At 33.3% G+C, this 26,114-nt stretch overlaps 1 protein-coding gene across 2 annotated transcripts in view; it reads right to left on the bottom strand.

Annotated features, from left to right (window-relative positions):
- The window catches only part of sfl (N-deacetylase and N-sulfotransferase sfl), a 272,440-nt gene that overhangs the window by 61,521 nt on the left and 184,805 nt on the right, over nt 1-26,114 (bottom strand). For both annotated transcript variants that reach the window (XM_085821789.1, XM_085821788.1), the window contains exons 2-3: nt 22,390-22,846; nt 6,782-6,991 (exon numbers count right to left, since the gene is read on the bottom strand). In XM_085821789.1, the coding sequence (XP_085677915.1) occupies nt 6,782-6,991; nt 22,390-22,547 (368 nt within the window). In that variant the 5' untranslated portion in view covers nt 22,548-22,846. The remainder of the gene's footprint in view (nt 1-6,781; nt 6,992-22,389; nt 22,847-26,114) is intronic.

The raw sequence follows: 26,114 nt of genomic DNA, 5'->3' as shown, positions 1-26,114 counted from the left end.
CTTCAGGCCATCTGGAGAATCTATCTATTAGAGTCAAAAGGTACACGTTGCCTTCTGATGGAGGTAACGGTCCGACGATATCCATATGGATTTCTGAAAAACGTGCATCAGGAAGAGAGAATGTGCCCAGTGGTGCTTTGGTATGCCTAGTAATTTTCGATTTTTGGCAAGATTCACAGGATTTCACCCAATTTTTGATATGACGTTTCATATCGGGCCATACATAACGAGAACAAATAAGCTTCGTAGTAGCTGCAATTCCTGGATGTGACAGATTATGCAGATGATTAAAGATGAGTCTGCGAAAGGAATTCGGAACAAATGGACGAGGAATGTCTGTTGATATGTCACAAAGAATATTACCATCAGAATATTGGCACGGTTTAAATTCCAGTTTCAAAGATGATGTGTTGTTTTTGAGAAGGTCTTGTACCTCTGGATCATGCCGTTGAGCTTCCGAAAATTTTTTAAAATCCAAAAATGGAGATTTTGTTATGGAATCAATTTCGATTCTTGAAAGAGCGTCAGCAACGACGTTTTTTGAACCTTGCACATGCCTAATATCAGTAGAGTACTGAGAAATAAAATCTAAATGGCGCAATTGTCGAGGTGAACATTTATGAGGGTTCTGTTTAAAAGCGTATATTAACGGTTTTTGATCCGTATAAATTATAAAATTTCTGCCCTCTAACATGTGTCGGAATTTCTTAATTGCAGAATAAATAGAAAATAATTCCCTATCGTACGCGGACCATTTCTGTTGACTTTTACTGAGTTTCATAGAGAAAAATGCTATAGGTTCCCATGTTTGTTGAGACAACTGCATAAGTGTGCCGCCGATTGCGACGTCTGAGGCATCTACCCAGATGCTTAGCTGGGCTCCGGGAATAGGGTGTCTCAAAAAGGTAGCCTGAGCAATGGCATTTTTGGCAGCAATAAAGGCTTGTTCAGCATTCTCGTTCCAATTTAATTGTGGGGATGAATCCTGAACACGAGAACGAGATTTCCTTTTATTAATATAGCCTTCTAACAATTTTATTAAAGGAGAAAGAATATGTGCTGCTTTAGGTATGAAACATCTATAAAAGTTAAACATGCCTAAAAATCGGCGAAGCTGAGTGAGAGTGGTAGGTTGAGGAAAATCTAAAATACATTTGACTTTGTCAGGAAGAGGTTCAATTCCGTTTTCACTAAGGTGAAAACCTAAGAAATCAATAGACGTTTGACCAAAGGTGCATTTTGAAACATTTATGCAAAGTCCATATTCCTGAAGTTTGGAAAATAAAGCTTTCAAATGCCTGCAATGTTCCTCAGAATCTTTAGAGGCTATGAGCAAGTCATCGACAAAAGCGTAAACGCCTTCTAAATCCCGCGTGACTTCATCTATAAAACGTTGAAAAGTCGCAGATGCATTGCATAAGCCGAATTGCATACGGGTACTTTCGAATAAACCGAATGGTGTGCATATGGCGGTTTTGTGGATGTCGGCTGGGTTAATTGGTATTTGATGGTATGCCTTAATCAGGTCGACATGACTAAAAATTTTAGTACCGTGCAATGCAGCAGTAAAATCGGCTAAGCATGGAATAGGGTATTTGTCTTTTATCGTTTGAGCGTTCAATGCTCGATAATCTCCTACAGGTCTCCATTCCAGACTTCCCTTTTTTGGAACCATGTGAAGTGGGGATGCATAATTGCTGCTCGAAGGTCTCAAATGCCCCAATTGCATCATAGTTTGAAATTCTTGTTTTGCTATTTTTAAGCGATCTGGAGCTAACCGACGAGGTTTTGCAACCACAGGTGGACCTTTAGTTATGATATAATGAACGGTGTTATGTTTAACAGGTTGGTTAGGATCTGGTAATCTAGTAACTGAAGGAAATTCTTTTAAAATTTTGTGATATGGTGTATCACTAAATACAGTTTTTACTGAATAAATGCTTGCATTTTTCACGCAACCGACGGTTTTAAAATGCGTTTTTAAATCTTTGAGACATTTGTTTCTGAGATCAGGCACCAATTCAAAGAAATGGAGAAAATCTGCTCCAAGAATGGGTGTACTAACATTTGCTATAAGAAAAGTCCATGTAAACTGTCGTCTTAATTTGAAATCCAAAGAAAGTGTTTTTTGACCATAAACATGAATAGTAGAAGAATTAGCAGCGAAAAGTGTTTGTTGGGACGAATTCCATTTTTGAGAATTATTTGCTGGAAGTAAGGACACGTCAGAGCCGGTATCGACCAAGAATGAAAGGTTTGTTCTACGGTCACGAACGAACAGGCGACGTGAAACTTGAGGCAAAGAATAAGTCGCCTCTATTCTTTGCTGGTTTCGTTTCCCTGCCATGAACAAGGTTTTGTACATTTGTCATCTCTACACTTTTTCCCAAAACGTCTATGATACCAGCAAACAGAATAATCTCTCCTTTTGGAATTGCTTCTTTCCTTATTGCGATCTCCGCGATTTGGCGAGCGACCACGAGAAAGAGAAATGCGATCAATACGTTTGTTTAATTTTTCTATTTGTTTAAATAATTTATCCTCAAGAGACTGATCGACTGTGCGAGAAACGGCACAAGTCCCTGGGGTTGGATTTACTTCTAAAATTCTGTCGGCAATTTCTGCAGCTTTATCTACAGTTAAATTGGACACCGCTGCCAAAATAGACTGAACAGTCGAAGGCAAACGTTGAAGGAATAATTCTAACATTAAGTTATCAGGAACATTTAAAGATTCTGCTCGACGTTTCATATTTCTAAGCAAATCGGAAAGTTTTCGAGAACCTAATTCTTCTCCAGATAATAATTGGCGAATTTCTTGCTGAGAAGATTCTCCTGAACGATTTATTAACTCAGTTTTAAGCTTTGCATATGGATCAATAGGGTCTGGTTTCATAAGTAAATCCCGTACTAGTGATGCGATATCTGGAGGAAGATGAGAAACTACATAATTATATTTAGTAATGGATTCTGTGATAGGTTTGGGGGTGGCAAGAGCAAAGGTACTTTCACACATAATAAACCATAAAGATGGGTCTGATCGGTTATAAACCGGAATTTGGACGGCATGAACATCAGACATTGTGCAAGGTTTTTAAGCCAAAATAAAAGCAAAAATTTAACTATAGAAAATGAAATTAAATGATAAGTAGAAAACAGAATTATAAAATGATCTATAATTACTACTCATCTGTGATCCGGAGGACGAAAACCGATGTAATCCATTACTTCTGGTTTGGAGATCTTGAGTGATGGCTTGTAGTCAAAACCGAAAGTGCTTGAGAACTGTTCATACGATTTAACACAGTCCAGGTTACCATTATGGAAATTTCCAGTTATGTTTTTACCACCAATCCTCGAATTCCATATCACAGATTATGTTCTTACTGCATTAATATAAATATTAACAAGACATAGTGCACAATAAAAATTAAGCTTTATTTAGGAACTTCGCGCACACTGCCCGACAGCCTGCCTGTTTCGCTCTGCTCGCTACTCGTAAGAAACTTCTCCTCTAGGGTTGCCACACTTATCGGAGGGCACAAGGCGCGCTCCTTATCGCCATCACCACAGCCTCACATTTGTGCTCCTTGGTTCTTCCAGAGCCTTCAATTCGTCGACAATTTCCTTGTAGCAACCATTGCTGCCAACATCTTTGAACAGCAGTGTCTGTACGCTGCACGTGGTGGCCTATTGTTCGGCATGACCACCCAGCTTCACGCAACCCTGCAATGCGACCCTGTTCGAAGTCGTTTAGTTGTCTGTAAGGTCTTCAATATCATCATAATGGCATCTTTAATTGCTTCTTTACAGAATTACAATGGCGGCAACAAAAAAAGATCTGCCTTTGTTTCTGGTTTTATGCTTTGTGAATTGTGCACTATGGTCATAAATTTCTGTTCATTTGCCTTGAAACTTTGATCATTTGCATGTTCGATCAAGATGTTTTTGCATACCAAATACCAAATTTTGTCACGATCACAAACATCCTTCTTGTTGCTTAGATTTTTTGCAAAAGAGTGTATACACAACTTGTAGAAACTACATTCAACCTTTTTCATGTAAAATAAATGTGTAATAAATATGTTTTAGATTCCTGACAAAATGAATAAAATATAAATTGCATATTACATTATATACTGAATTCTAAAAATGAAAAATTTGATACAATAATCACATATTTAGAGGAAATCTAATATCATCTGAATATTTAGAGGAAATCTAATATCATCTGAATATAATTCAAGAAAATTGAAGTCAGATTACTTCTAAATGTTACCTCAAAGTCTCAATGGTTGAGTGATTATGACTACTGAATACTGGAAGTTTGACCTATGTTTGATCCCATTGAATAAGTTAGCTGCATTATTGCTTTACATGGTTTTCCCACATGTGTCATGTACATGAATCAGTTTCTCTTAGAAAGTCCTCCACAAAAGCATTCCTTGAGCAACAGCCTTCATGCGCTTTGCTTTATTACAATAACCTAACTTCTAATCACTTCTATTTTCAACCATTTTATATTGAAATTAAAAAGTAAAAATGTATTTAGGTGATAGCCTTCATGTTGTCTGTCATATTCCAATAACCTAACTTCTAGTCACTCCCATTTTCAACCATTTTATATTGAAATTAAAAAGTAAAAAATCTGATGTGTACACCACATGACTTCCTTGTACGGAATATTAAATAATACGCATTTTTTCTTGCATTTTATTTAAACTTATTAGATTGAATTAAAACTACTTCGCTGACAGCGCATAAACCACAATAGAATAAATGCGTTCTTTAAAATTCACTTTGTTTACCATAGCGACACTCTGGCGCTAGGTTTACTTAACAGTATTATATTTCATTCATAATATAACTCAGAATGCACAAAATGTATATCATTTGAAGAACTATCTAATCGTTGCCACATGTTCTATTCAAATACTATAATAAAGCTAGAACTATGTATAAAAGAAATTAAGCAAACAAAACAAAACAGAAATAGTTTTTCACAGACGATTGAGTATTTTTCATTTAATTAATTCAGTTCTCACTTTGCGAGAAAGCAAAAATACATAAAAACTCAAAATATCTATATTAAAAATTACGAAGTAAAGATCAAACGCTTATTTCCTCAAATAAATTCCAGAAAGAATTAAGCCCGATTTAATTGGCAATAATAAATGAATGCGTTATCTTTGTTGTTGCGAAGCTAAGTTTCTCTAGATTGGCAACAAATCCACTAGTCTCCTGTTTCAAATGTAAACATCAATGGCCGCCATTAAAAACAGGTTTAGCGGCAATTAAACAACTTTAAAATTGCTGATAATTCTAAAAGTATTGCACACAGATTTACTAAAGGCATAAAATCCTTAACCGGAAGATAAAAACAACATAATTCAATCATTTTTAAAGCAAAAAATGTACAATTTACAAACATATAAGAGTAAAGAAACTGAGATCACTGAGCCGGGTAATAGAGTGGATATATATATAAATATATTTATATACGTTTGGTGCTGCCGACTGCTACCAAAATACGAGGTGCACATCTACATATTATAGCAGTCCTATATACAAAATTTCAACGTTCTGAGGCTACTCGTTTTTGAGTTATGCGAGGAATGTACGTACATATATTCGTACAGACGCCACGAAAAATTCTCTTCAGAATTAATTTTAAAGCAGTTTTATAATTTTTTTGAAGGAAAAGAGTATTTTATTCTGTTCTTACGTACAGATATGACGCAAAAACATCGTTAAATTGCATTCCATAGCGGTCAAAATGGATATTTTCGTTGAAATATGCTGCCTGAAACGTTTTGCGATTACAATACTTCCTTTTTACTTCGTACAAGGAAGTAAAAAGTACTTCAGAAGAAGTAATTGCAACAAAATAAGAGCTACAGCTAAGAAAAAATGCATCCATGGGAGTTTTTTAGAGAAAGCTGAAAAACAAAAACATATACAATAATAATAATAATTTAGCTCCTTCTTTGTCAAAACGGATAAAATTTTAATGAGATATGAAATATGCATGTTACAGACTACGCAAGCTAGTTTGTCAATTTTGATAACTAAGCATAGTGGCCATTTTAGCCAGTAAGTATTAAAATTTACAATAGCAAGGTACATTTCATTCACATGCATTGAGCCCAAAGTCAAGTGCTGAATACCAATAATATGCACTGTGCCAAGTACCCGGCACAATGGCAGATTTTTTTAAAAGGGGCCCTCAAACTTATATATCTGGAAGTCCTTTCTTTTAAGACATAGAATAAATTTACTATTTCTTTCCTTTAACAACAAAAACAAACAAAAAAAAACAAAAAAAATCAGTCACCTGGATGTTTCTTAGAACCTGGAGCCATTTGCGACTGGGACCTCATAAATCTGCCAGTGATCTGGCTACGCCTTATTGTAGCTACTCAGTCATTAACAGGCTTGACAGTATGTTGGTTACAAATAGCATATTTCTTTCATTATTTGATGGGGAAAATTTTTAAATCATATTTGTTTGATTTTTTTTTTTTTTTTTTTTTTTTTTTTTTTTTAAATTAAAAGCAGAATTTTCACAAATTACACTTTAAAAGTTCTTACCACTAGTATTGCTGACATGCAGTCTGTTTACAGATTTTAGTTTACAGATTTAAGTGCAATTTCATTTTACAAATTTCATATAAGACATTAATTACTATAAAATCAGACTATGAAAACAATTTATTATAAGTGAATTTGAATAACTAAGTAAATTAACAGATAAGTATAGAGGAAAAAGAAAAATTATTTACTTGATACGAGATGCTTCAAGTATCTCCGAGATTTGTCGTCCCAAATGTGAATATTGAGTTTCAACAAAAACAAGTACTTTGGCATCAAGACGTAATCTTGCACTAGATGCATGAACATTAGCAGCAGGATAACCTATTTTTGAGCTGTCAGCAGATCTATCAAATGATGATTTGCAACGAAAAGTGAGTTCTTTGGGAACTTTCATTGTGCTGAAAGTAAAAAAATTAACATTTTTAAATGTGAAAGTATGAAAGCATACTGCAGATCAATAACATCTTTATATAAAGAATTTTAAAAAGAAAATTCAAATGAAAAAGTAACAAACCCCTTTGGGAAAGAATATATTAAAGGAGGCTAAAAGACATCCTCCACTGTCATTTGATTGGAATGCAAGCCACCTAAAAAAACTTATGTATCTAGTTAAATCCTAATCAAATTACCCAGGACAGGAATTATCACTTGAGTATCATGATTAAATAAAAATAGTCAGTCAAGCCAAATCCTTTCAGTATTACTGTAAAGCAGAAATATCCATAGTTGACAACCATTTACAGATAGCATTTACCTGTACACAAAGAGGATCTGGGTACAAATAACAGCCAAAATCCACATTTTATATCTTATTTTAAATCTAAAATATTACAATTCCCATTTTCTACACAATAATACTTCATGAATTTCAGCTAGGAAGACAAAAGTGAAAATTAAACATTAACCTAAAAGGCTAGATATTTCAAGAATTCCACTTTACATTTCAAATGCAATTCATTTCTCAAATTTTTAATTCCTTTACTCACTATACTTTTCACTTGTTTTCTGAAACTTATCAGAAATTTCAGCAGTGGTCATTAATCTGCAATTATTACCGCAGATTTCTAAAGGTAATGGTTATCCATATTTTATGCTAAATTTCACTACTTGGCAACTTGATGGGATAATACCTAAGTAAAATAATTTCTTCTCTGTTTAGTCCAAATTTAAGCTCTAAATAACCACCACAAAAGAGCATGTTATTACTAGCGTGTCCGAAAGTTCAATGAACCTGAGAAAAAAGAATTAAAAATGAATTCACAATATGTTTTTATGTATGCAAAAATCAAAACCTAGTTCTAGTGTTTTCCCATAGCTACGAATTTTGATAACTCAACAAATGCAATAGGCCCAAAAAGTGACATTACAATGCTAGATGATACTGAAAACAAAATGTACAGAAGCTGCCTTATGCAGAAAAATAGAAGATAAATGTGGGATGCCCCCATCCCCACAGAAAGATGGTGATACCATCACCTTTTTGCTACGAGCACACCCATTGGGAACACAATCAGTTGCTGCCGAGAACAGACAAAGTGTCATAGTTAAAAGTTGCTCATGAAGAAGCAAGATGGCATGCTGTGCATAGACAGTCTTCAATAATTCAGTTTCACTCACTATTCAATTATTAGTGGCAATATTTGTGCCATGAAAGGTGTTAGATATTAGCGACTCTAATCAGTTATAGATAGCACCTACTTTTCCCTCCACCCTATAGTGTCTCAAACACCCATGGTCATACACTTCAATAAATATGTATGTCTGCAAGCTAAATTTCTTCCTTAAGAATCTTATACAACACTCACATAACTAGCAACATTATGAAAATTTACAAGGAAATTAAATATTCCAACTCAACTTTTTGGGTCCATACACTTTAAGAAAACACTCTCGCCATCAAACATTCAAAGATGAGTTTAAGAAACTTGCTTTTGATCACAGATGTGTTACTAGATGGTGTTTTTTATGACAAACATCATAAATGGAGACAAAATGCAAGCTGAGCAGCTTCTACTTAGTCACACTGAGTATTGAGTGAAATGGAACTGTACACCTGTCACTGCCTTGCTTAGCTAATAGGTTCAAAAAAAAAAAAAAAAGAAAAGAAAAGCAGTAATAATTTATGGTTTGCTTAGGATTACCATCTCACTATAAAACAGAACCATTGCTAAATTAATGTGGAACATCCGAGTTGCTGAATAATAATTACCGGAAGCTATCACTTTGTTTTCACCTGAGCACAGGCTTTTCTTTCTTTATTTGCACTACTACAGTTGAAGAAGCATGTTCTGTATTTAAAACTTCAAAACCAGGCCTGCAAATTTATAAATATTATATTGGCTCTTGTTCCCTTAACACCTTCAATAATGTAAAATAATAAAAATAATATGGTATGACAGAAAAAAAAAACATGAATAAATGAGAAAAATTTAGTTAATACATTTACCAAAAGTAATGTTTTTTAGAAAATATAGTTCCTTATTTTCTATACACATGGTACAGTACAAAGTCCAAAATCCGAACGTCCTTTATCCAGAATGATCTAACCTCAAAGCCACAAATATTATTATTACAGTCAAAAGTTGTTAATCCGGACTCGCCGGGACTTCGCCGATTCCGGTTTGTCAATTTTTCCGGATTATAGATCATCAGTTTAAATCTGGCAAGATGGCATGCAGAAATTATAAAATTAAAAATATGAAACCGTAATTTATGAAATAAAGAACAATTATGACCTAAAGGGTATCAAAATTTACAAAAAGAAAAAGCTTAATATTTATTTGTTTACTTTATTAAACATTTCTTTCAATGTAAGTTGTTTAAGTTGCTTCGTTTCATGTGATAATACTTGTCCTCTTTAATTCTATTAAACAGACATAATTTCTTGTTTAGTTACAAAGTTCCGCTGTTCAAGTCCTATAATTGCTGTGTCTAGAATACCGACTAATTTGTTAATCGAAATTTTTTCATTTTCAATAACCTCTGTTACTTTCTTCACTATCGGAAGCGAATTATAATGACGACGAACTTGATTTAAATCATATCAAAGACGGAGTACATCGAGATGAAATACTACATTTAGTAAGGAATTATAAGCCAAATAAAATAAAAACATCTGCCCTGAAGGTAAGGATAATGCTGACAGATCAACTTCCAATTCATTACGCACCGCGTTGTTTCCCTCCCCCCGCAGAACAGCGTGAAATTGATAAACATATTTCAGAATGATTAGATAATCAAAGGATATATGCCTTTATCCATTTTCTGCAGCAATTCCACTTTCTGTTTAATGGACTTCGAAACATACTTTCGCTTTGTAGATCCTTTACATATTAGTAAATATATATCGGAAATTCTATTTGACATAATCGAAAGTTCAAGCTTACTTTTATAAAATTGCTCTAACAGTCTGCAAAAAATAATTAGCCGGATCCAATTCGAAGATTAAGAAACAGCGTAATCTGCAAAATTAACTGAATTAGATCATTTTAGCTTAGCCTATACCGTCCGTTATACATTAAAAGCGCATGCGCACACGCATATTCACAGCCGTAAAGGTCTTACGCGTACGCGTAAATGCCTATGCGCATGCATCAAGCTTATACCGTCCGTTATACATTAAACACGCAAGCGCACACGCATATTCGCAGCCGTAAAGGTCTTACACGCACGCGTAAATGCCTGTGCGACGCATGCGCAGAAAGTTTGTAACTTTGAGGTCCGGATTATGGATGTCCGAATTAACGACTTTTGACTGTATTATTATTTTTTATTTATTTATTTTTGTAGGCTGTAGGCATGCACATTTGATTTTTCCTTACACAGTAAAACACGTGGAGATTTTCACTTAAAAAATTCCAATTCTTAATTTCACTTAGGCACTAAATAAAATACCTCGTTATGAAAAAAAATCATGTAAGATTAATTAGTGAGTTTAATAATTTGGCTTCGTAGCTGAGTGCCTGCTTGGCATACATTTCAAACCGAAACATTCACCTATTTTATATCCCTGACGCCGACCTGGCAAGTCATTATTTATTATATTTTGCTTTCATCACCACATGCTTATCAATACATGACATCTTCAGTAATAACTCATGCAGTGATGTCTATTTTTTTATATTAGTAATTGAATAACAAGAGAATGGCAACCTTTTATGCAAACATTCCACTTGGTGATGATTATAGAATTATAAGTACAGGGTTATCCAAATTAAACTTCCCCAACTCAAAGGCCTGTGCAGAGTGTTGTATAGGTCATAATGTGATGAAATTTTAAAAACAGATACTTCAGATCATGCGCTCGAGATTGCAGAAAAAAAATAGTACAAGAAGTTTCCGATAGGTGGTGCTGTAACACTAGTAATGTGCATATTGCAGCAACGTGATTTGCAGAAATAAAGCTTCTGTGCAACGTATCCAAAAGACGAGCCCTACAAAGGTGGAAAACAGGCAGTTGTTTCCAGCTGCTGATGCCCAATGGCGACTTTGAAAGACAAAGCTCTTACGCCGAGGACCAATGACACCACACGCTCTATGAGACATGATGAAGAAGTTCGAAAGAACGGGACAGTTGGGAATTTTACGAGGTAGAGGACGACAGGTTGTGGAATCTGCATGCGTAGAAGACGTTGCTTTGGCAGTCATGGACCCCACTAACCAATTGCCACATGGTGTTGTCAGTGTGACAACTGTTTCTCATGCTGTTGATATGCCCTATACGACCGTCTGGCGTGTGATGCGTTGAATCCTCGGTTATTTTCCTTACAAAATCCATAGTCGTCATCAGCTGTCTGACGGAGATCCTGTGGTTCGGGAAACATTTGCGTTGCAGTTTCTTGCCAGAATGGAAGTCGATGCTGCTTGGCCGTGGAACATCCTTTGGACGGATGAGGCCCATTTTTCACCTGAATGGTCAAGTGAATACGCACAACTGCCGCATTTTGGCAAGTGAAAACCCACGCGCAATCCATCAAGTGCCCTTGTACCCTCCAAAGGTTACTTATGGTGCGGTTTCACTGCAACATTCATCAGTGGGCCTTATTTTTTTGAAGAGGTGACTCCAACAGGGTTCAAAACCTGTGTCACAGGAAAACGATATCAGGACATGTTGACAACGTTTGTGATCCCTGAGCTGCAACAACGTGGCCGCCTCCAGGACACGATATTTATGCAGGATGGTGCAGCTCCCCATATTCTTCGTGGCATTCAACAGGTGTTATGAGCAACTTTTACCGATGCATGTGTGATCAGTCGCTGTTTCCCTACAGCTTGGCCTCCCCGCTCGCCTGATCTCACGCCATGCGACTTTCGGTTATGGGGATTCTTAAAGGATCGGGTCTACAGAGAACACCCAGCAACCTTGGCACATCTGAAAGATGCAACTATTCGACGTGTTCGTGGAATTAATGTGGACTTACTGTGTTCTGCTGTGGAACACACTGCTTTGCGAATGGAAAGAGTTGTGGAGAACCACGGCACATATATAGAACATCTGTAGAATGTCTTGTTGATCTGTAACGCCACCTATCGGCAACTTCTTGTACTAATTTTTTTTTTTGTTTAATCAATCTCGAGCGCATGATCTGAAGTGTCTGTTTTTAAAATTTCATCACATTATGACCCATACAACACTCTGCACAGGCCTCTGAGTTGGGGAAGTTTAATTTGGATAACCCTGTACTCTAACATATGTTGACGAGGAAAAATTCAACAAAAATTTCTTTTCATATGCTAAAAATAGATTTTGCTAATGAAACTCATAGGCCAAAAGATTACATTTAGTACTATTTTAATTAAGGGTAACTGATACAGTCAAAAGTCGTTAATCCGGACTCGTCGGGACTTCGGCGATTCCGGATTATCGATTTTTCCGGATTATAGATCATCAGTTTAAATCTGGTAAGATGGCATGCAGAAATTATAAAATTAAAAATATGAAACCGTAATTTATGAAATAAAGAACAATTATGATCTAAAGGGTATCAAAATTTACAAAAAGAAAAAGCTTAATATTTATTTGTTTACTTTATTAAACATTTCCTTCAATGTAAGTTGCTTCGTTTCATGTGATAATACTTTCTCTTTAGTTCTATTAAACAGACATAATTTCTTGTTTAGTTACAAAGTTCCGCTGTTCAAGTCCTATAATTGCTGTGTTGAGAATACCGACTAATTTGTCAATCGAAATGTTTTCGTTTTCAATAACCTCTGGGTCACTTTCTTCACTATCGGAAGCGAATTATAACGACGAGGAACTTGATTTAAATCATATCAAAGACGGAGTATATCGAGATGAAATACTACACTTAGTACGGAATTATAAACCAAATAAAATAAAAACATCTGCTCTGAAGATAAGGATAGTGCTGACAGATCAACTTCCAAACCGCAGCGTGAAATTGATAAACAGATTTCGGATTTCAAAACATACTTTCGCTTTGTAGATACAAATTACATATTAGTAAATATATATCGGAAATTCTATTTGACATAATCTTTCTAATCTATCATAATCTAATAATGACGTTTCTGCCCCCCCCCTCTGCCGCAGAGCAGCGTGAAATTGATAAACAGATTTCGGATTTCAAAACATACTTTCGCTTTGTAGTAAATATATATCGGAAATTCTATTTGACATAATCGAAAGTTCAAGCTTACTTTTATAAAATTGCTCTAACAGTCTGCAAAAAATAATAAGCCGGATCCAATTCGAAGATTAAATAACAACGCAATCTGCAACATTAACTGAATTAGATAACTTTAGCTTAGCGTACAACTCTGTTACACATTAAACACGCATGCGCACAAACATATTCGCAGCTGTAAGGGTCTTATACACTCTCGTAAACGCCTGTGCGCATGCGTGAACGCGACGCATGCGCAGAAAGTTTGTAGCTTTGAGGTCCGGATTATAGATCATTCCGGATTATGGGTGTCCGAATTAACGACTTTTGACTGTATATTATTCACCATAAACCCAGAAGCGGCGGCAGAATGTAGGGAAGACAAAATTTTTGGAATTTGGGGAAGCACTGAGCAGCAAAATTAATTAATGAGAATTTTTTATAAAGCAAACTTTCCGTAATCGGAAAACATGCACGACCTCGAGCATTTAAAGGAGTAACGATTTTCCCCGCTATATATCATGCAAATAAAACAGCATGGATGACACAAGCGTTAATGAATGATTGGTTTGAAAATCATTTTATACCCGAGGATCAGCAACCTTTGAATTTGGTTGGTTTACCTGATGACTCAAAAATAGTCCTGATTGTAGACAATTGTTTGGCTCATTCTTCACTTAAAGTTTTAGTGAAAGATAATGTATCCATATTATTCTTCCCTCCAAATTGTACATACAGTGTCTCACAAAAGTGATGGGACACTTGTGCTTTACAAAAGGAAACTGTAATAAAATAAATTTAAAAAAGATGTAAAAATTTTTTATACTTAAATTTGTTAATAATTGTTTTATAATTTAATAATTGTTTTATACTTAAATTTAGTAACAATTATTACATAACATACATTTTCTCAAAATATTAAAATATTAATTTAATAAAAAAAAAATTGTTTAGAACGAAGCAAAAATGGCTCACATAAGTGATGGAACACCATTAGATACTACTACTTACTACAATCAAAATATTTTTGGGGGTTTTTATTAATAAAATCAGTTTTTGGGGGCAATAATTTATAAAATCGTCTGCAGTATTTCTCTCCAGTTTGTTTTGGAATTTTTGTGTTTTTTAGCTCTGTGCAGCCATGAATGCTAAACAAAAAGAAACTTTGCCTGAAATTCGAAAATTAGTTATTAATTTGCATATTGAACGTGGAAAATCTATTAGAGAAACTGCTGAAACAGTTAACTTGAGTCATTCAACAGTTTTCAATATCATTAAACAATATAAAAAGAATCACATGATTCAGGATAAAAGAAGACCTGGCCGACCATCAAAGCTATCCAATGGAATAAAACGAATTATCGTTCGAAATATTAAAAAAAAATCCAAGAATGAGTGCTCCTAAAGTTGCTTCTGATTTACAAGCATTATATGGAGTAATTGCTAATTCTGAGACTATTAGAAGAGTAATTCGATCTGCTGGATATCACGGTAGAGCAGCCAGGAAAAAATTCTTCGTAAGTGAAAAGAATAGAAACTCAGACTGGCTTTCGCAAACTCCAACATAAATAAGAATTCTGATTACTGGAATGAAGTTATATTTGCTGATGAGAGTAAATTTAATATATTTGGATCTGACAGTAGAATCTTGAAGTGGAGAAAACCCAGGGAAGAATTTTGCAAACAGAACTTGGTGTCAACAGTAAAACATGGTGGAGGAGGAGTTGGTATGGGGGTGTATGTCGTCCGCTGGAGTTGGTAATCTTGTTTTTATTGAGAGTATAATGGATCACTACAAGTATATTGACATTTTAAATCAAAATTTGAAATCTTCAGCACGAAAATTTAACCTTCATAACGATTTTAAATTCTACCAGGACAATGACCCCAAGCACACTGCTTTGAACATTGGACTCAGACTGCTGTATAGCTGTCCTGAAATAATAAAAACACCACCACAATCTCCAGACTTAAATCCCATAGAGAATATTTGGCAAGAATTGGAATCAAGAATTTGAAAACACACCATTTCTTCAAAACAACAATTGAAATTGGTGGTTCAAGAAGAATGGGGTAAAATCACTCCAGAAATCGCAAACATATTAGTCGAATCCATCCCAAGAAGATTAAATCATGTTTTAAAAGTAAAAGGAAATCCAACAAAATATTAAAACCTTTTAAAAAGTAAAATTTTTGGATAAATATTTGATGGAAAAATAAGTGTCCCATCACTTTTGTGAGCCATTTTTTGCTCCGTTCTAAACAATTGTATTTTTTATTAAATTAATATTTTAATATTTTGAGAAAATGTATGTTATGTAATAATTGTTACTAAATGTAAGTATGAAACACACCCACAAAACATTTTTACGTGTTTTTTTAATTTATTTTACTACAGTTTCCTTTTGTAAAGCACAAGTGTCCCATCACTTTTGTGAGACACTGTACATCATTTAGCCTATGGATATCGGAATAGTCCGTGCGCTGAAATGCAAATATAAAGTAGCATTTTTAAAATCCAGTTAAATTTCTTGAACAATGGCAAGACTATTCAAGATTTTTTAAAAAATATTTTAGCATAAAATCTGCTGTGTGGAGCATTGCAAGATCATGGAAGGATGTGCCTCCAGATACGTTAAAAAATGCTCGGCATAATTTATGGCCATCTATGATATTTCATGGTGAGGACAATGAAGATGACAGCTGCGAATTTGAAGGTTTCCGGATATCACAAACTAAAGATGAAATTTTCCAGTTAATGTATTTTATAAAGAAATGTGGAGAAGTGGTAATATATAAAGATGATAATAACAGAAGTTTTACATTGCGATGACAATGCCCCAGTCATCAATCAATTAACAGACGGCGAAATCTGTAGTATGGCGAAATCTATAATATGGTAAATATTGCTACCAATAGTGAAGAAAGTGACAGAGAAGTTATTGAAAATGAAAAGATTTCAATTGACAAGTTAGTCGGTATTCTCGACAGCAATTACAGGACTTAAACAGTGGAACTTCGTAATTGAACAAGAAATTATGTCTGTTTATAGAATTAAAGAGAAAGTATTAGCACATAAAACGAAGCAACTTGAACAACTTACATTGAAAGAAATGTTTAATAAAGCAAACAAATAAATATTAAGCTTTTTTTTGGTAAATTTTGATACCCTTTAGATCATAATTGCACTTTATTTCATAAATTATGATTTCATATTTTTAATTATATAATTTCTGCATACCATCTCACCAGATTTAAATTGATGATCTAATATCCGGAAAAATCCCAAATCCAGTATCGCCGAAGTCCCAATGAGTCCAATTTCGGACTTTGTACTGTATTTTTAGCAGCACAATATATGACAAAAACTTAAAACCATGGAAGTTTCAGCTCAACCTCCATATATAGCATGTAAACAAAAGTCCTTACTTGGTCTTTACACTTGCTAGTATTGCCAGATCATGAAATTTTACTCAAATTTGCTACTTTGACAAACTTGTTCTACTAAATTTTAGTGTATGCGATTTTGTGAAATTTTTGTGACTCAAAATGCACACCATTAATAAAGAAAGTAATTTTACCCTAATTGATCAAAGAACAAGTAACTGAAATTAATAATTTCTCATTTTCTTTCATATTGGACGAGTCTACAGATGTTTCCTGCTGCAAGCATTTATGCTTATGTATTCTTTATTTTAATGAAAAGGATAATAAAATGGTAACACTGTTTTTAGGGCTTGTTGAAGCTGTAGAGATTACTGCTAATGCATCGTATTTGCATTCGCAAGATTTTTTCTAGAAAAATGGTGTTAATTTAAGAAATTGTTTTGCTCCTGTGCTGATGGAGCATCTAATCTATGTGAAGTAAAAATTCACTTTTTACATTAATGAAGATGGATAGTCCTAACGTGATATTAATTAAATTCATCTGCCACTCTCTGCACTTGGATAGTTAGCATGCATTCGAAGAATTACCATATAATCTAAATTATATGATTAGAAAAACTTATGACTGATTTCTTCAGTATACTTTAAAAAAAGAATATTATGTGGATTTATATAAGAAAATAAATGATGGAAAGGGTCCACTTTAGTTGATTTCTCTCTCTGCAACCAGATGGCTAGCAAGGAGCAAGTGCATCTAAAGAGTTCTTGATGAGTGGGAGTCTTTAAAACTTCATTTTCAGATTGTTTTATCAACATATAATAAACATCTACCTAAAGAACTCCTGAAAATGTATACAGATCCAACAAATTTGACATTCCTATCTCTCATTTAATCAGATTTTGAAAGAGTCAATTTACTTATTCAAAGTGACTATGCTGATCACTGTAAATTCCTAACAAAACTTGAAGATATTACACTTTCTATGGCAGAATGATAATTTACCCTGATCATAGCCAGAACATTTAATTTACCAACAGAAAATGTTGATTTTGGTTATTCTTTTGGTTATTTTATTTTAATCTCCTATGGCAAGTAAAGCTAATGAAATTTCAATGGAATCTCAAAATATTGTTTATAAAAGATGTCACAAATTCTTAAAAAGTGCATGCAAAGAACTTACACATTCACCAAATAACGCATTAATTAAAAACAATTGACAAGTTTCCACCCAATAAGTGCCTCAGTCAAACTTGTCCTCTATTTTCTGATCTTCCCATACAACTTTCAAATCATCCTAAATTAGATATGATTGAAAGTCAGTGGAGACAACTATTCACCATTGATTGGAATGATCTTTTTCTTTCTAGAATTCTAAATGATGTTTCATTATTTGAGTGCCAAGTTTTTAACATTAAAGATACTCTTGGCAATCCTGCTTTAAAAGATATAGTTGCTTTTCCTTTAAAACTGCACAATTTGCAAACAAATAATACAACTGTAGAAAGGAGAGAGACAGACTTCTTTTTAAGAGTGATTTCTACCAAAACAAACTTCAAAACAGAATGTGTTCAAAACTTCTAGATTCCATACTTTAGATAAAGATATCATTGGGTAAAAAAATAAATTTTTTGTGTTGACTCTGTATCCTCATCACTCGTGCTTACATATAACTGAAATATTTACAAAAAGAAAGAAACGAAGATAACAGATCAAGAAAATGAACAGGATGACAAAGAGCTAATAAATTCAATTTTCTTTTAAATAACTATAAAATAATAAATGTGTATTTTTAAATGAATTTTTCCTTGCGATAAATAGTAGATCAGCCAGGTATGTTATGATAATATGTTCCATAATATACACTGAAGAGCTAAAACATTATGACCACCTACTCAATAACATTTTGCATTAACTTTGACCTGCAAAACAGCTGCAACTCATCTTGGCATGGAAGCCATAAACTCTTGGTAGATGGTTCTTGGTGGATGATTGGAGATAGGTTGTACCAAATGTACCGAACACTGAAATGGTGGTGTTTGAGCTCTGAGCTGCCGCTCCATGACATCTCAAATGTACTCTACTTGATTAAGATCCAGTGAGTCAGGTAGCCAGAACATTAATTTAAAATCATCCTTATGCTCCTTGAACCACTCCAAAAACAATTCAAGCCTTGTCACAATGGGACTTTGTCCTACTGGAAGTTTCCATTATGCCATGTAAGGGTGGAACTGATCAGCAGTTACGTTCAAATAGCCTGCAGCTTTCATAGCCTGTTCTACTTCAAGGGTCTCACAACCACCCATGAGAATGTTCTCCGAAGCATAATACTGCCACCATTAGCCTGTGTATGACCTGCCCCATACAGGGAGGAGTGTTAGCCTGAAAGATTGCATTCCCTGACAAACCATTAATGTGATGAATGAGAAATCGTGATTCACTCAACCAGGCAACTATCTTCCACTTATCCATGGTCCAATCTCGATGTTCTCATGCCCACTATAGGCATAGTTGACAATGACACTTTGTCAACAGAGACACACGAGTGGGATGTATGCTGCACAGTCCCATCCAACAAGTTGAACTGTGTATTCCGAAACACTAGCACTTGAACCTGCATTATATTGGGCTGTCAGGTGGCGATTTTGCTGTACCAAGCTAGACAGTATCCAATGCCTTTCAACACCCCCCCCTTTTTTTTTTTTTTTTTTTTTTTGAATACTTGTGGATGTCTCTGATACCTTAGTGTCTGCTGGTTTCACCATCATTTATTCACTCTGCATAAATACTAACAATGGCAGATCATGAAGAACCTAACAATTGTGCAGTTTTAGAGATACTCATTCCAAGTCTTCGGGTCATTACATCATATCTCTATTAAATTCATTTAGACCAGCAGCCTTACCCATCACTTGCAAAAGTTAAAGAATGATTCCTTGATTTCTCCAGCAGCAGTTAAATACCATTCATTGAAAGTTTGATTCATTGGCAAGTTCAGTGAATAATCTGGGGATGGTCATAATATTTTGGCTCGTCAGTGTATATATTTTATTTCAGTTCAAGTTTCATCAATTTATTTAAAAAAAAAAAAAAGAAAAGAAAAAATTTATCAAAATTAAAAAATTTATCAAAATTAAAGACAAAAATCAAATAAAGTGGAATAATTTAATTATGAATATTTATTTTTCTACGACTTTAGATAAGATATTTTCAGTGCAGTGGAATACAATTACAGTAAAATCTATCTTTCCAGGCAATGACTTCTTAAGAGTATAACTATTATTAGTTCTATAAAATGATTACCTCTCCAAAAATCAAATTTATCTGAAACCATGAGTATTTGTATCTGAAACCATGAGTGTTTATTATCCCTGCTCTGTAATACATTTCAAATGATATTTGATTACGTTTAAATTGAAATATTTTTATAACTGATACATGCTATCTAAAGCGGGGTTAAAACTGTAGATGGTAAGAAGACATTGTCTGTTTATTACTGGAATAACTATCTTATAGTATCTATAAAATTCCAACATAAAATTACTTACACTAATTTTTTTTCTTATTAAAATCCTGTGAAAAAGTTAAAAATTTCCTGCAAAATTATAATTCACAATTTTTTTTTAAACACTCTGATTGTATTTTTTTCGTGATAGGTAGGCCAATTCTGTATAAGCAATAAAAATAAAAGGAAAAACATTGCAAAGAATGTAAAACAAAATGTTAAGTATCTTAATACCAATATTGATGATATTAGTTTCCACAAATTACGTTTTAAAGTTTTCATCCCATTTCTATAGTAATAATGAATCGAACAAAAGAATTTGTAGCCTGAGCTCCATGTACCGAACACTCATACAGAGAAAGAAAGGAAATTGATTCTCCTGATTATAATAATATTGGTATGAACTACACAACAAAATGACAAAAATCAAAGCAACGCATTTTTCGAAGTAACAACACAAAGAAATTAACAGTGAAAGAACAAGGCTTCCTTAAGTAATCAGAATCTAAAAACTAAACTCAGTGGCGCAAACAGCCCTAATGGACCAAGGTCTACAATGCCCGAAATCTGCTTTCTTGACCGTGGGCCCCAGGGTACGTAAGCATATGCCCTGAACAAGTGGTCAGCTTGTCGCAGGATGCAGGACCCCCAGTGTTTAGTCCCTAAGTGAACTTGGTACTCATTTTATCGACTCAAGTGATGGAAATCAAGGGATGAAAGGCTGAGTCGACCTGTGGTGCTGCTGTGCGATGCACTAGCCACTGCGCCATCAGGCCTAATCAGAATTTAATAATGTTAAATAAGTCCACCATGCAGAACGGAAATTTTACTGAAAAGGAATCACAATTAAAATGTTCACGATAAAAACAATTTACTAAAAAATTAACTAAACAAAAAAAAAAAATTACATACAAAAGCACTAACAATCTAAAAGTGAGAAATTACTTAAGAATGGATATGCAGAAATTAATTTCATAATATAATGAGAATTAATTAAAAAACAAATTGATATTTAAACAATGGAAAATGAGTACTCAAGTTTTAAAATTTTCACAAAACTAAGGTACATAATTAAAATGACTAAGAATTGAATTATAATCCGTAACTTATGGAATCAATATAAAGTGAATTTGTGATGACTTCAGAGGTCATGTGAACATACGTAACTATGACATCACAAAATCCCATGATCTCTGACACCATCTGTGATTTTTTGCGATGTTTTGGTTCTTCTTTTGGTACTTTAGTTGAAACAATTCTGGCAATATTGATTGGTGCAACATTTAGTCATACACAAAAATACTTTAAATGATGCAAAAATTCATATTTTGGCATTTTTAAATTTAGAGAAATAGTTTTGTAAAAATTATTAGATATAGTTTTTTTAATCTTCTTCTGTCCCTATACTTGGGAAAATGTAACACTCATTATAAAAAATAAATTTTGACTCCCATACTAAAAAAAAAAATTGATTGAAATATTAAATTTCAGATAAATCAATGCAAACTGTATTAAATTTTCATTCATTTATTCTAATTTATTTATTTGGTATACCAAAAAAATTTACACTTTCAGTAAATTATCAAAGTCTAAAAATACATTATTAACATTCTCATAAAGTTTTCTGTAATCACACGAAAAGTACATTAAACTACAAATATTTTTTGTTAATGCAAATATTATTATGAGTTGGCTAAATGTCATCATTGAAATTGGCTAATGTTTTCTAGAATCCAAATTCTATAAGATTCCATGAATAAAATAGTACTTATTTTGGAAAAATTTATATTCATCAATACTTTTTACTAAAATCTGAACAGAAAACTTTCCATTTAATCTCTTAGCATCAAAAACCTTTTTTAAAACTTATATTTTATATTTAGTTATGTAAGAATGCAAACATTTTGATCTTTAATTTGTGTATGGCCCCTGAATATGATTAACTTTAATATCAAATAGTTTTATCAGTTTTTGTCTTATAGAATTCACTTTTCATGTCACATTTTATAACAAGTACAAAATTTTCATAAATATAAGTATAAATATAGGAATTCATAAATATAAGTATAGGAAATGAAGGAACTTGCAAAATTTAAATTTACTAAGTTTTACTAAACTGGATTTCTTTAAATTTAAAAATGCCAAAACTTGAATATTCACATCATTTAATCCTTTTTGTAATTGGAAGTGCATGATTATGACTAACAGTTGCAAAAATAAAGGTTGAGTAATGACTTTTGCAGACATGGTGTATGTAAGATATACTCAAGTTCTACTAACCTGTTAAATGGTACATGTGCGATGTAATAAGCACAGATGACAAGTGAAATGAGGCTCAGTACACACGCCGATAACCAACACCTGTGGATCGCTGGACGGGGAGAGAAGCAGCATTTTTGTACAAGAATGGAAAATAAACCTTTCACTTCCAACACCATGCCTGAAAAATCCAGATTATTGACAACCTGGTTGCAGGGGGAATGCTAAACACTTCGAAACTGTCCTCGAAGCACAAGAGGATATTGAAAATGCATTCCGTCTTTTTTTGCAAGAAATGAGAAGCTTAAGTTTTATCCAAAATTCTGCTTTTGTTCTTGGTTTGCAATTTAGGCAAGTTGAAAAGTGCCACGGAAAAATCCAATACAGCACAAAGATTTTCCATGGCTCAGTTGGCCTTCTGCTCATAGTTCCTCAAAAACTCCATCCAGTACATATTCAGGACACAAGAATATTGAGACTGCAAAAAATAATTATACTTTATTAGCTGTTCGAAAAGGCAACAACTGCATGTATTATATTACGTATAATATGTAAAATCTATTGTAAAGATAGACATGATAATTAAAATCTAATTTTACAAAAATGATCAACATATGGGAAGGATAGATTTATGATTAGCTACCTCTAGGCTAAAACCATTCTGTCACTATTAAACTATAATTATTTTCTGTTTTATTTATTTATTTCTTGCAAAAACTTACATAAAAAGAGAAAACACAAATATAAAATACAAGAAAACTACAACTCAGTTTACAAAATGATTTTTGACAATTAATATGAATATTATTATTTACTAAGAAAAATTGGAATGATAAAAACAGAATATACTTATTCATTTTAAAATGCTTACCTCATATTTCCCCTTCCATAATTGTTTTAATTATATCATTAAAATAAATATTATTGAATATGTCCCATTCTATAATCGAAATTCCTGAACTGTTTAACTCGCTTCAGACACTGTTAATCATAAGTTATCTTTCATTCAGCAAAGGCAAGAAACTAATGTTCAAACATGCAATTTATAACAAACGTATTTTTGAAAATTCTTATATTAAAGGTTGGGTAAACTGTTTTTTTGTAAAGAGTTACACAGATATTACGGATAAACTCATGTTTTCATCATGACTTAAATATTTTCACAAATGAATTCTTCTTTAATTATACTTTATTCAATGTCTTCAATAAAATTCCTACAAAAAATTTATGCTCAATTTTTCTTAATCATATCTGATACCTTATAAAAACTCTTTTTCCAAAACCATATTAAACTTAACAAGTACCATCTCTTTAAGGTGAGAAATTATCAATGAGTATTTTATGGTTATATCCACAAATCACATGCAATAACTTCTATCAATGATGATCATAACAAGTAAAACAATTTTATACAGTTCTTGTAAGAAACTAAAATATACTACACTCAAAACAGCACAATGTCTCAGCAAAATTTATATAGCGAGCAGCATATGATATATAATATATACACAAGGGTTAATTTTCTAAATATGTTACTGCCCGTCAAGGCAAGGTAGCTATATTTTTCTCACGAATTAAAAAAAAAAAGATACACCACCTGTACATGCTTAATATTTACAATCACATGCATGTGAAGCTTTTTGAATATGCTAATAAATATGTCTTCTTTTTGGTCATTAATATAATTTTTAAAATTCACTGCAATTTACAACTCCAGAGCCCCACATCCTAAAAAATTTGCCACTGTAAGCTTTTGTCTACTTAGCCTTTTTACAAATCTCCCCCTTGCATACGGATTAGAATACAGTTAACAAAAGTATATTTAAAGACACAATAACTAGTACAAAAGGTGCATATACAACTTGAATTTTTATAATTATCAATATCAGACTTTGATGTTACGACAAGCATACGACAGCTATCAACCTGAATGGAAGGATGCTCTTATGAAGGATCTTTATAAAAGAAACCGACTCGATTCACAGTGCATATGGGGAAAATTACAAAATCTCCCATACAGCAAACCCATCCACTGGGATTTAAACCTGAGTCAAAATAACAGTGTGCAGCAACTTACCACTTATCTGCTGGCAAACACCAAACCTTTAGTACCTTTTTGAGAAAGCTTAATCCCATTTTGGACTGCAGCAGTAAATCGCATATTTCTCATTTTGGCACTGCTTTCAACACACTTTGGCACTAACACATAGGAAAGGTTTGCAAAGAATACAAACCCTCACAATTATATCTCTTGTATCAAAGGAGTCAAGACTTTTAAGAAGATATTTGACTTTTATATGAAAACCTCAATAAAGTGCTAGCCACTTAATGTTGGAAAACTATTAACCAAGCAGGATGCTAGTTAATATCTGAGTTACATAAGTAACACAGATATTAAAAGGGAGGTCAAAAAATCTTTACCTTATATACATAATAGTATTGACAACATCAAACAAGAAGTGATTTTGCATTACAGCTTAGTTTTATTGCATCCATTTTTGTCAGAAAATTAATTTAATAAACCAACTAGTAACATCAATGATATACAAGCAATCTACAAATACTACAGCAGTAAATGCCTGAATCAGTTTAGCATACTTGGCTCCAATTATTGTCTAAGCATTCAGAGAAATACCAATTTAGTAAATATGAATTTTGTGGAATGCAATTTTAGCAAATCATCAAATAACTTTGTATGATACTATGAATTATACAAACAATGCATCCATAAACAACAGCATAAATTTATTAAACATGCATACTAATATTGCACTATATGAAACTGCAGAAAGTTTCAAAGCACAATATTAATAATTACAGAAAGTTGCAATTTACAGCTTGTAAATAGCTCAAAATGCAACCAAAGTTTTAAAATTAGGCAGCCGTAGGTTAATGGTAGGTTAGAGAAAAACTCTTAACTTCAAAAGAGGCTGACATAAGACTTCCTTCTTCAAGAAGCACAAATATTTAATGACATTTTGCCAAAAATATGTTACTTATGCACATAAGAGAAAAATAATTGTAGAAGCAATGACTATAGTACGATCTACTGAACAAAATAAGAACAGAACAATTTAAAATTGTGAAGTACATTTTTTGGAATATTTTTAGGAAAAACTCAACAAGAAAAGTTTAATCATCAACTATTTAAGTTGATATATTTTGATGAATGGCTGATAGGTTTTGATGATTTGGGCTTCATAAAAAACTCTTAACAGCTTTTGGCCAAATTAAGTTTCAAAGGAATGGTTTTAGATAATGATTAACAATGGTTTTCTCTTTATTGATAACCAGATCACATTTTCTAACTCGAAATTTAAAGGCCTTCTTAGAGTAACTGATGCATTCTAAAATCATATTCAAAGAAAATTTTTGGCAACAGCGGCAATAATTTCGCGCCATTTGGCGAAATGATAGAAAACTAACAACAGTTTAAGAGTTCCCCAGTTCCAGTCGGTGCCATTATTAACCCAGATTTTTCTGAAACATACGGAATTACGTCACGCCCATTTTGATCTTATTAGTATCAGTGCCGCCGTTACTGCTCTTCGCAGTTTCGGCCCAAAACAAAAGCTGATTTATTCTCAAATAGATTTGCCGGTTCTTATTTCTGTTGTATTTTCCTAAAGATAATGTTTGTTTGTTTAAAGCACGCGAGGACCGCTACGAATATGTCGAAATCTGTTTCTAACTTCCAAAAGAAGGCCAGCCGTCGTGGTGGGAACTGCTCCCTCTTGCGGAGTTTA

Source organism: Stegodyphus dumicola, chromosome 8, assembly GCF_044657685.1.
Source record: "Stegodyphus dumicola isolate Sdum_Otavi_A_Nest chromosome 8, ASM4465768v1".
Taxonomy (NCBI): domain Eukaryota; kingdom Metazoa; phylum Arthropoda; class Arachnida; order Araneae; family Eresidae; genus Stegodyphus; species Stegodyphus dumicola.
The sequence above is the reverse complement of the archived record's forward strand: the minus strand, read 5'-3'. Positions and strand labels throughout refer to the sequence as shown.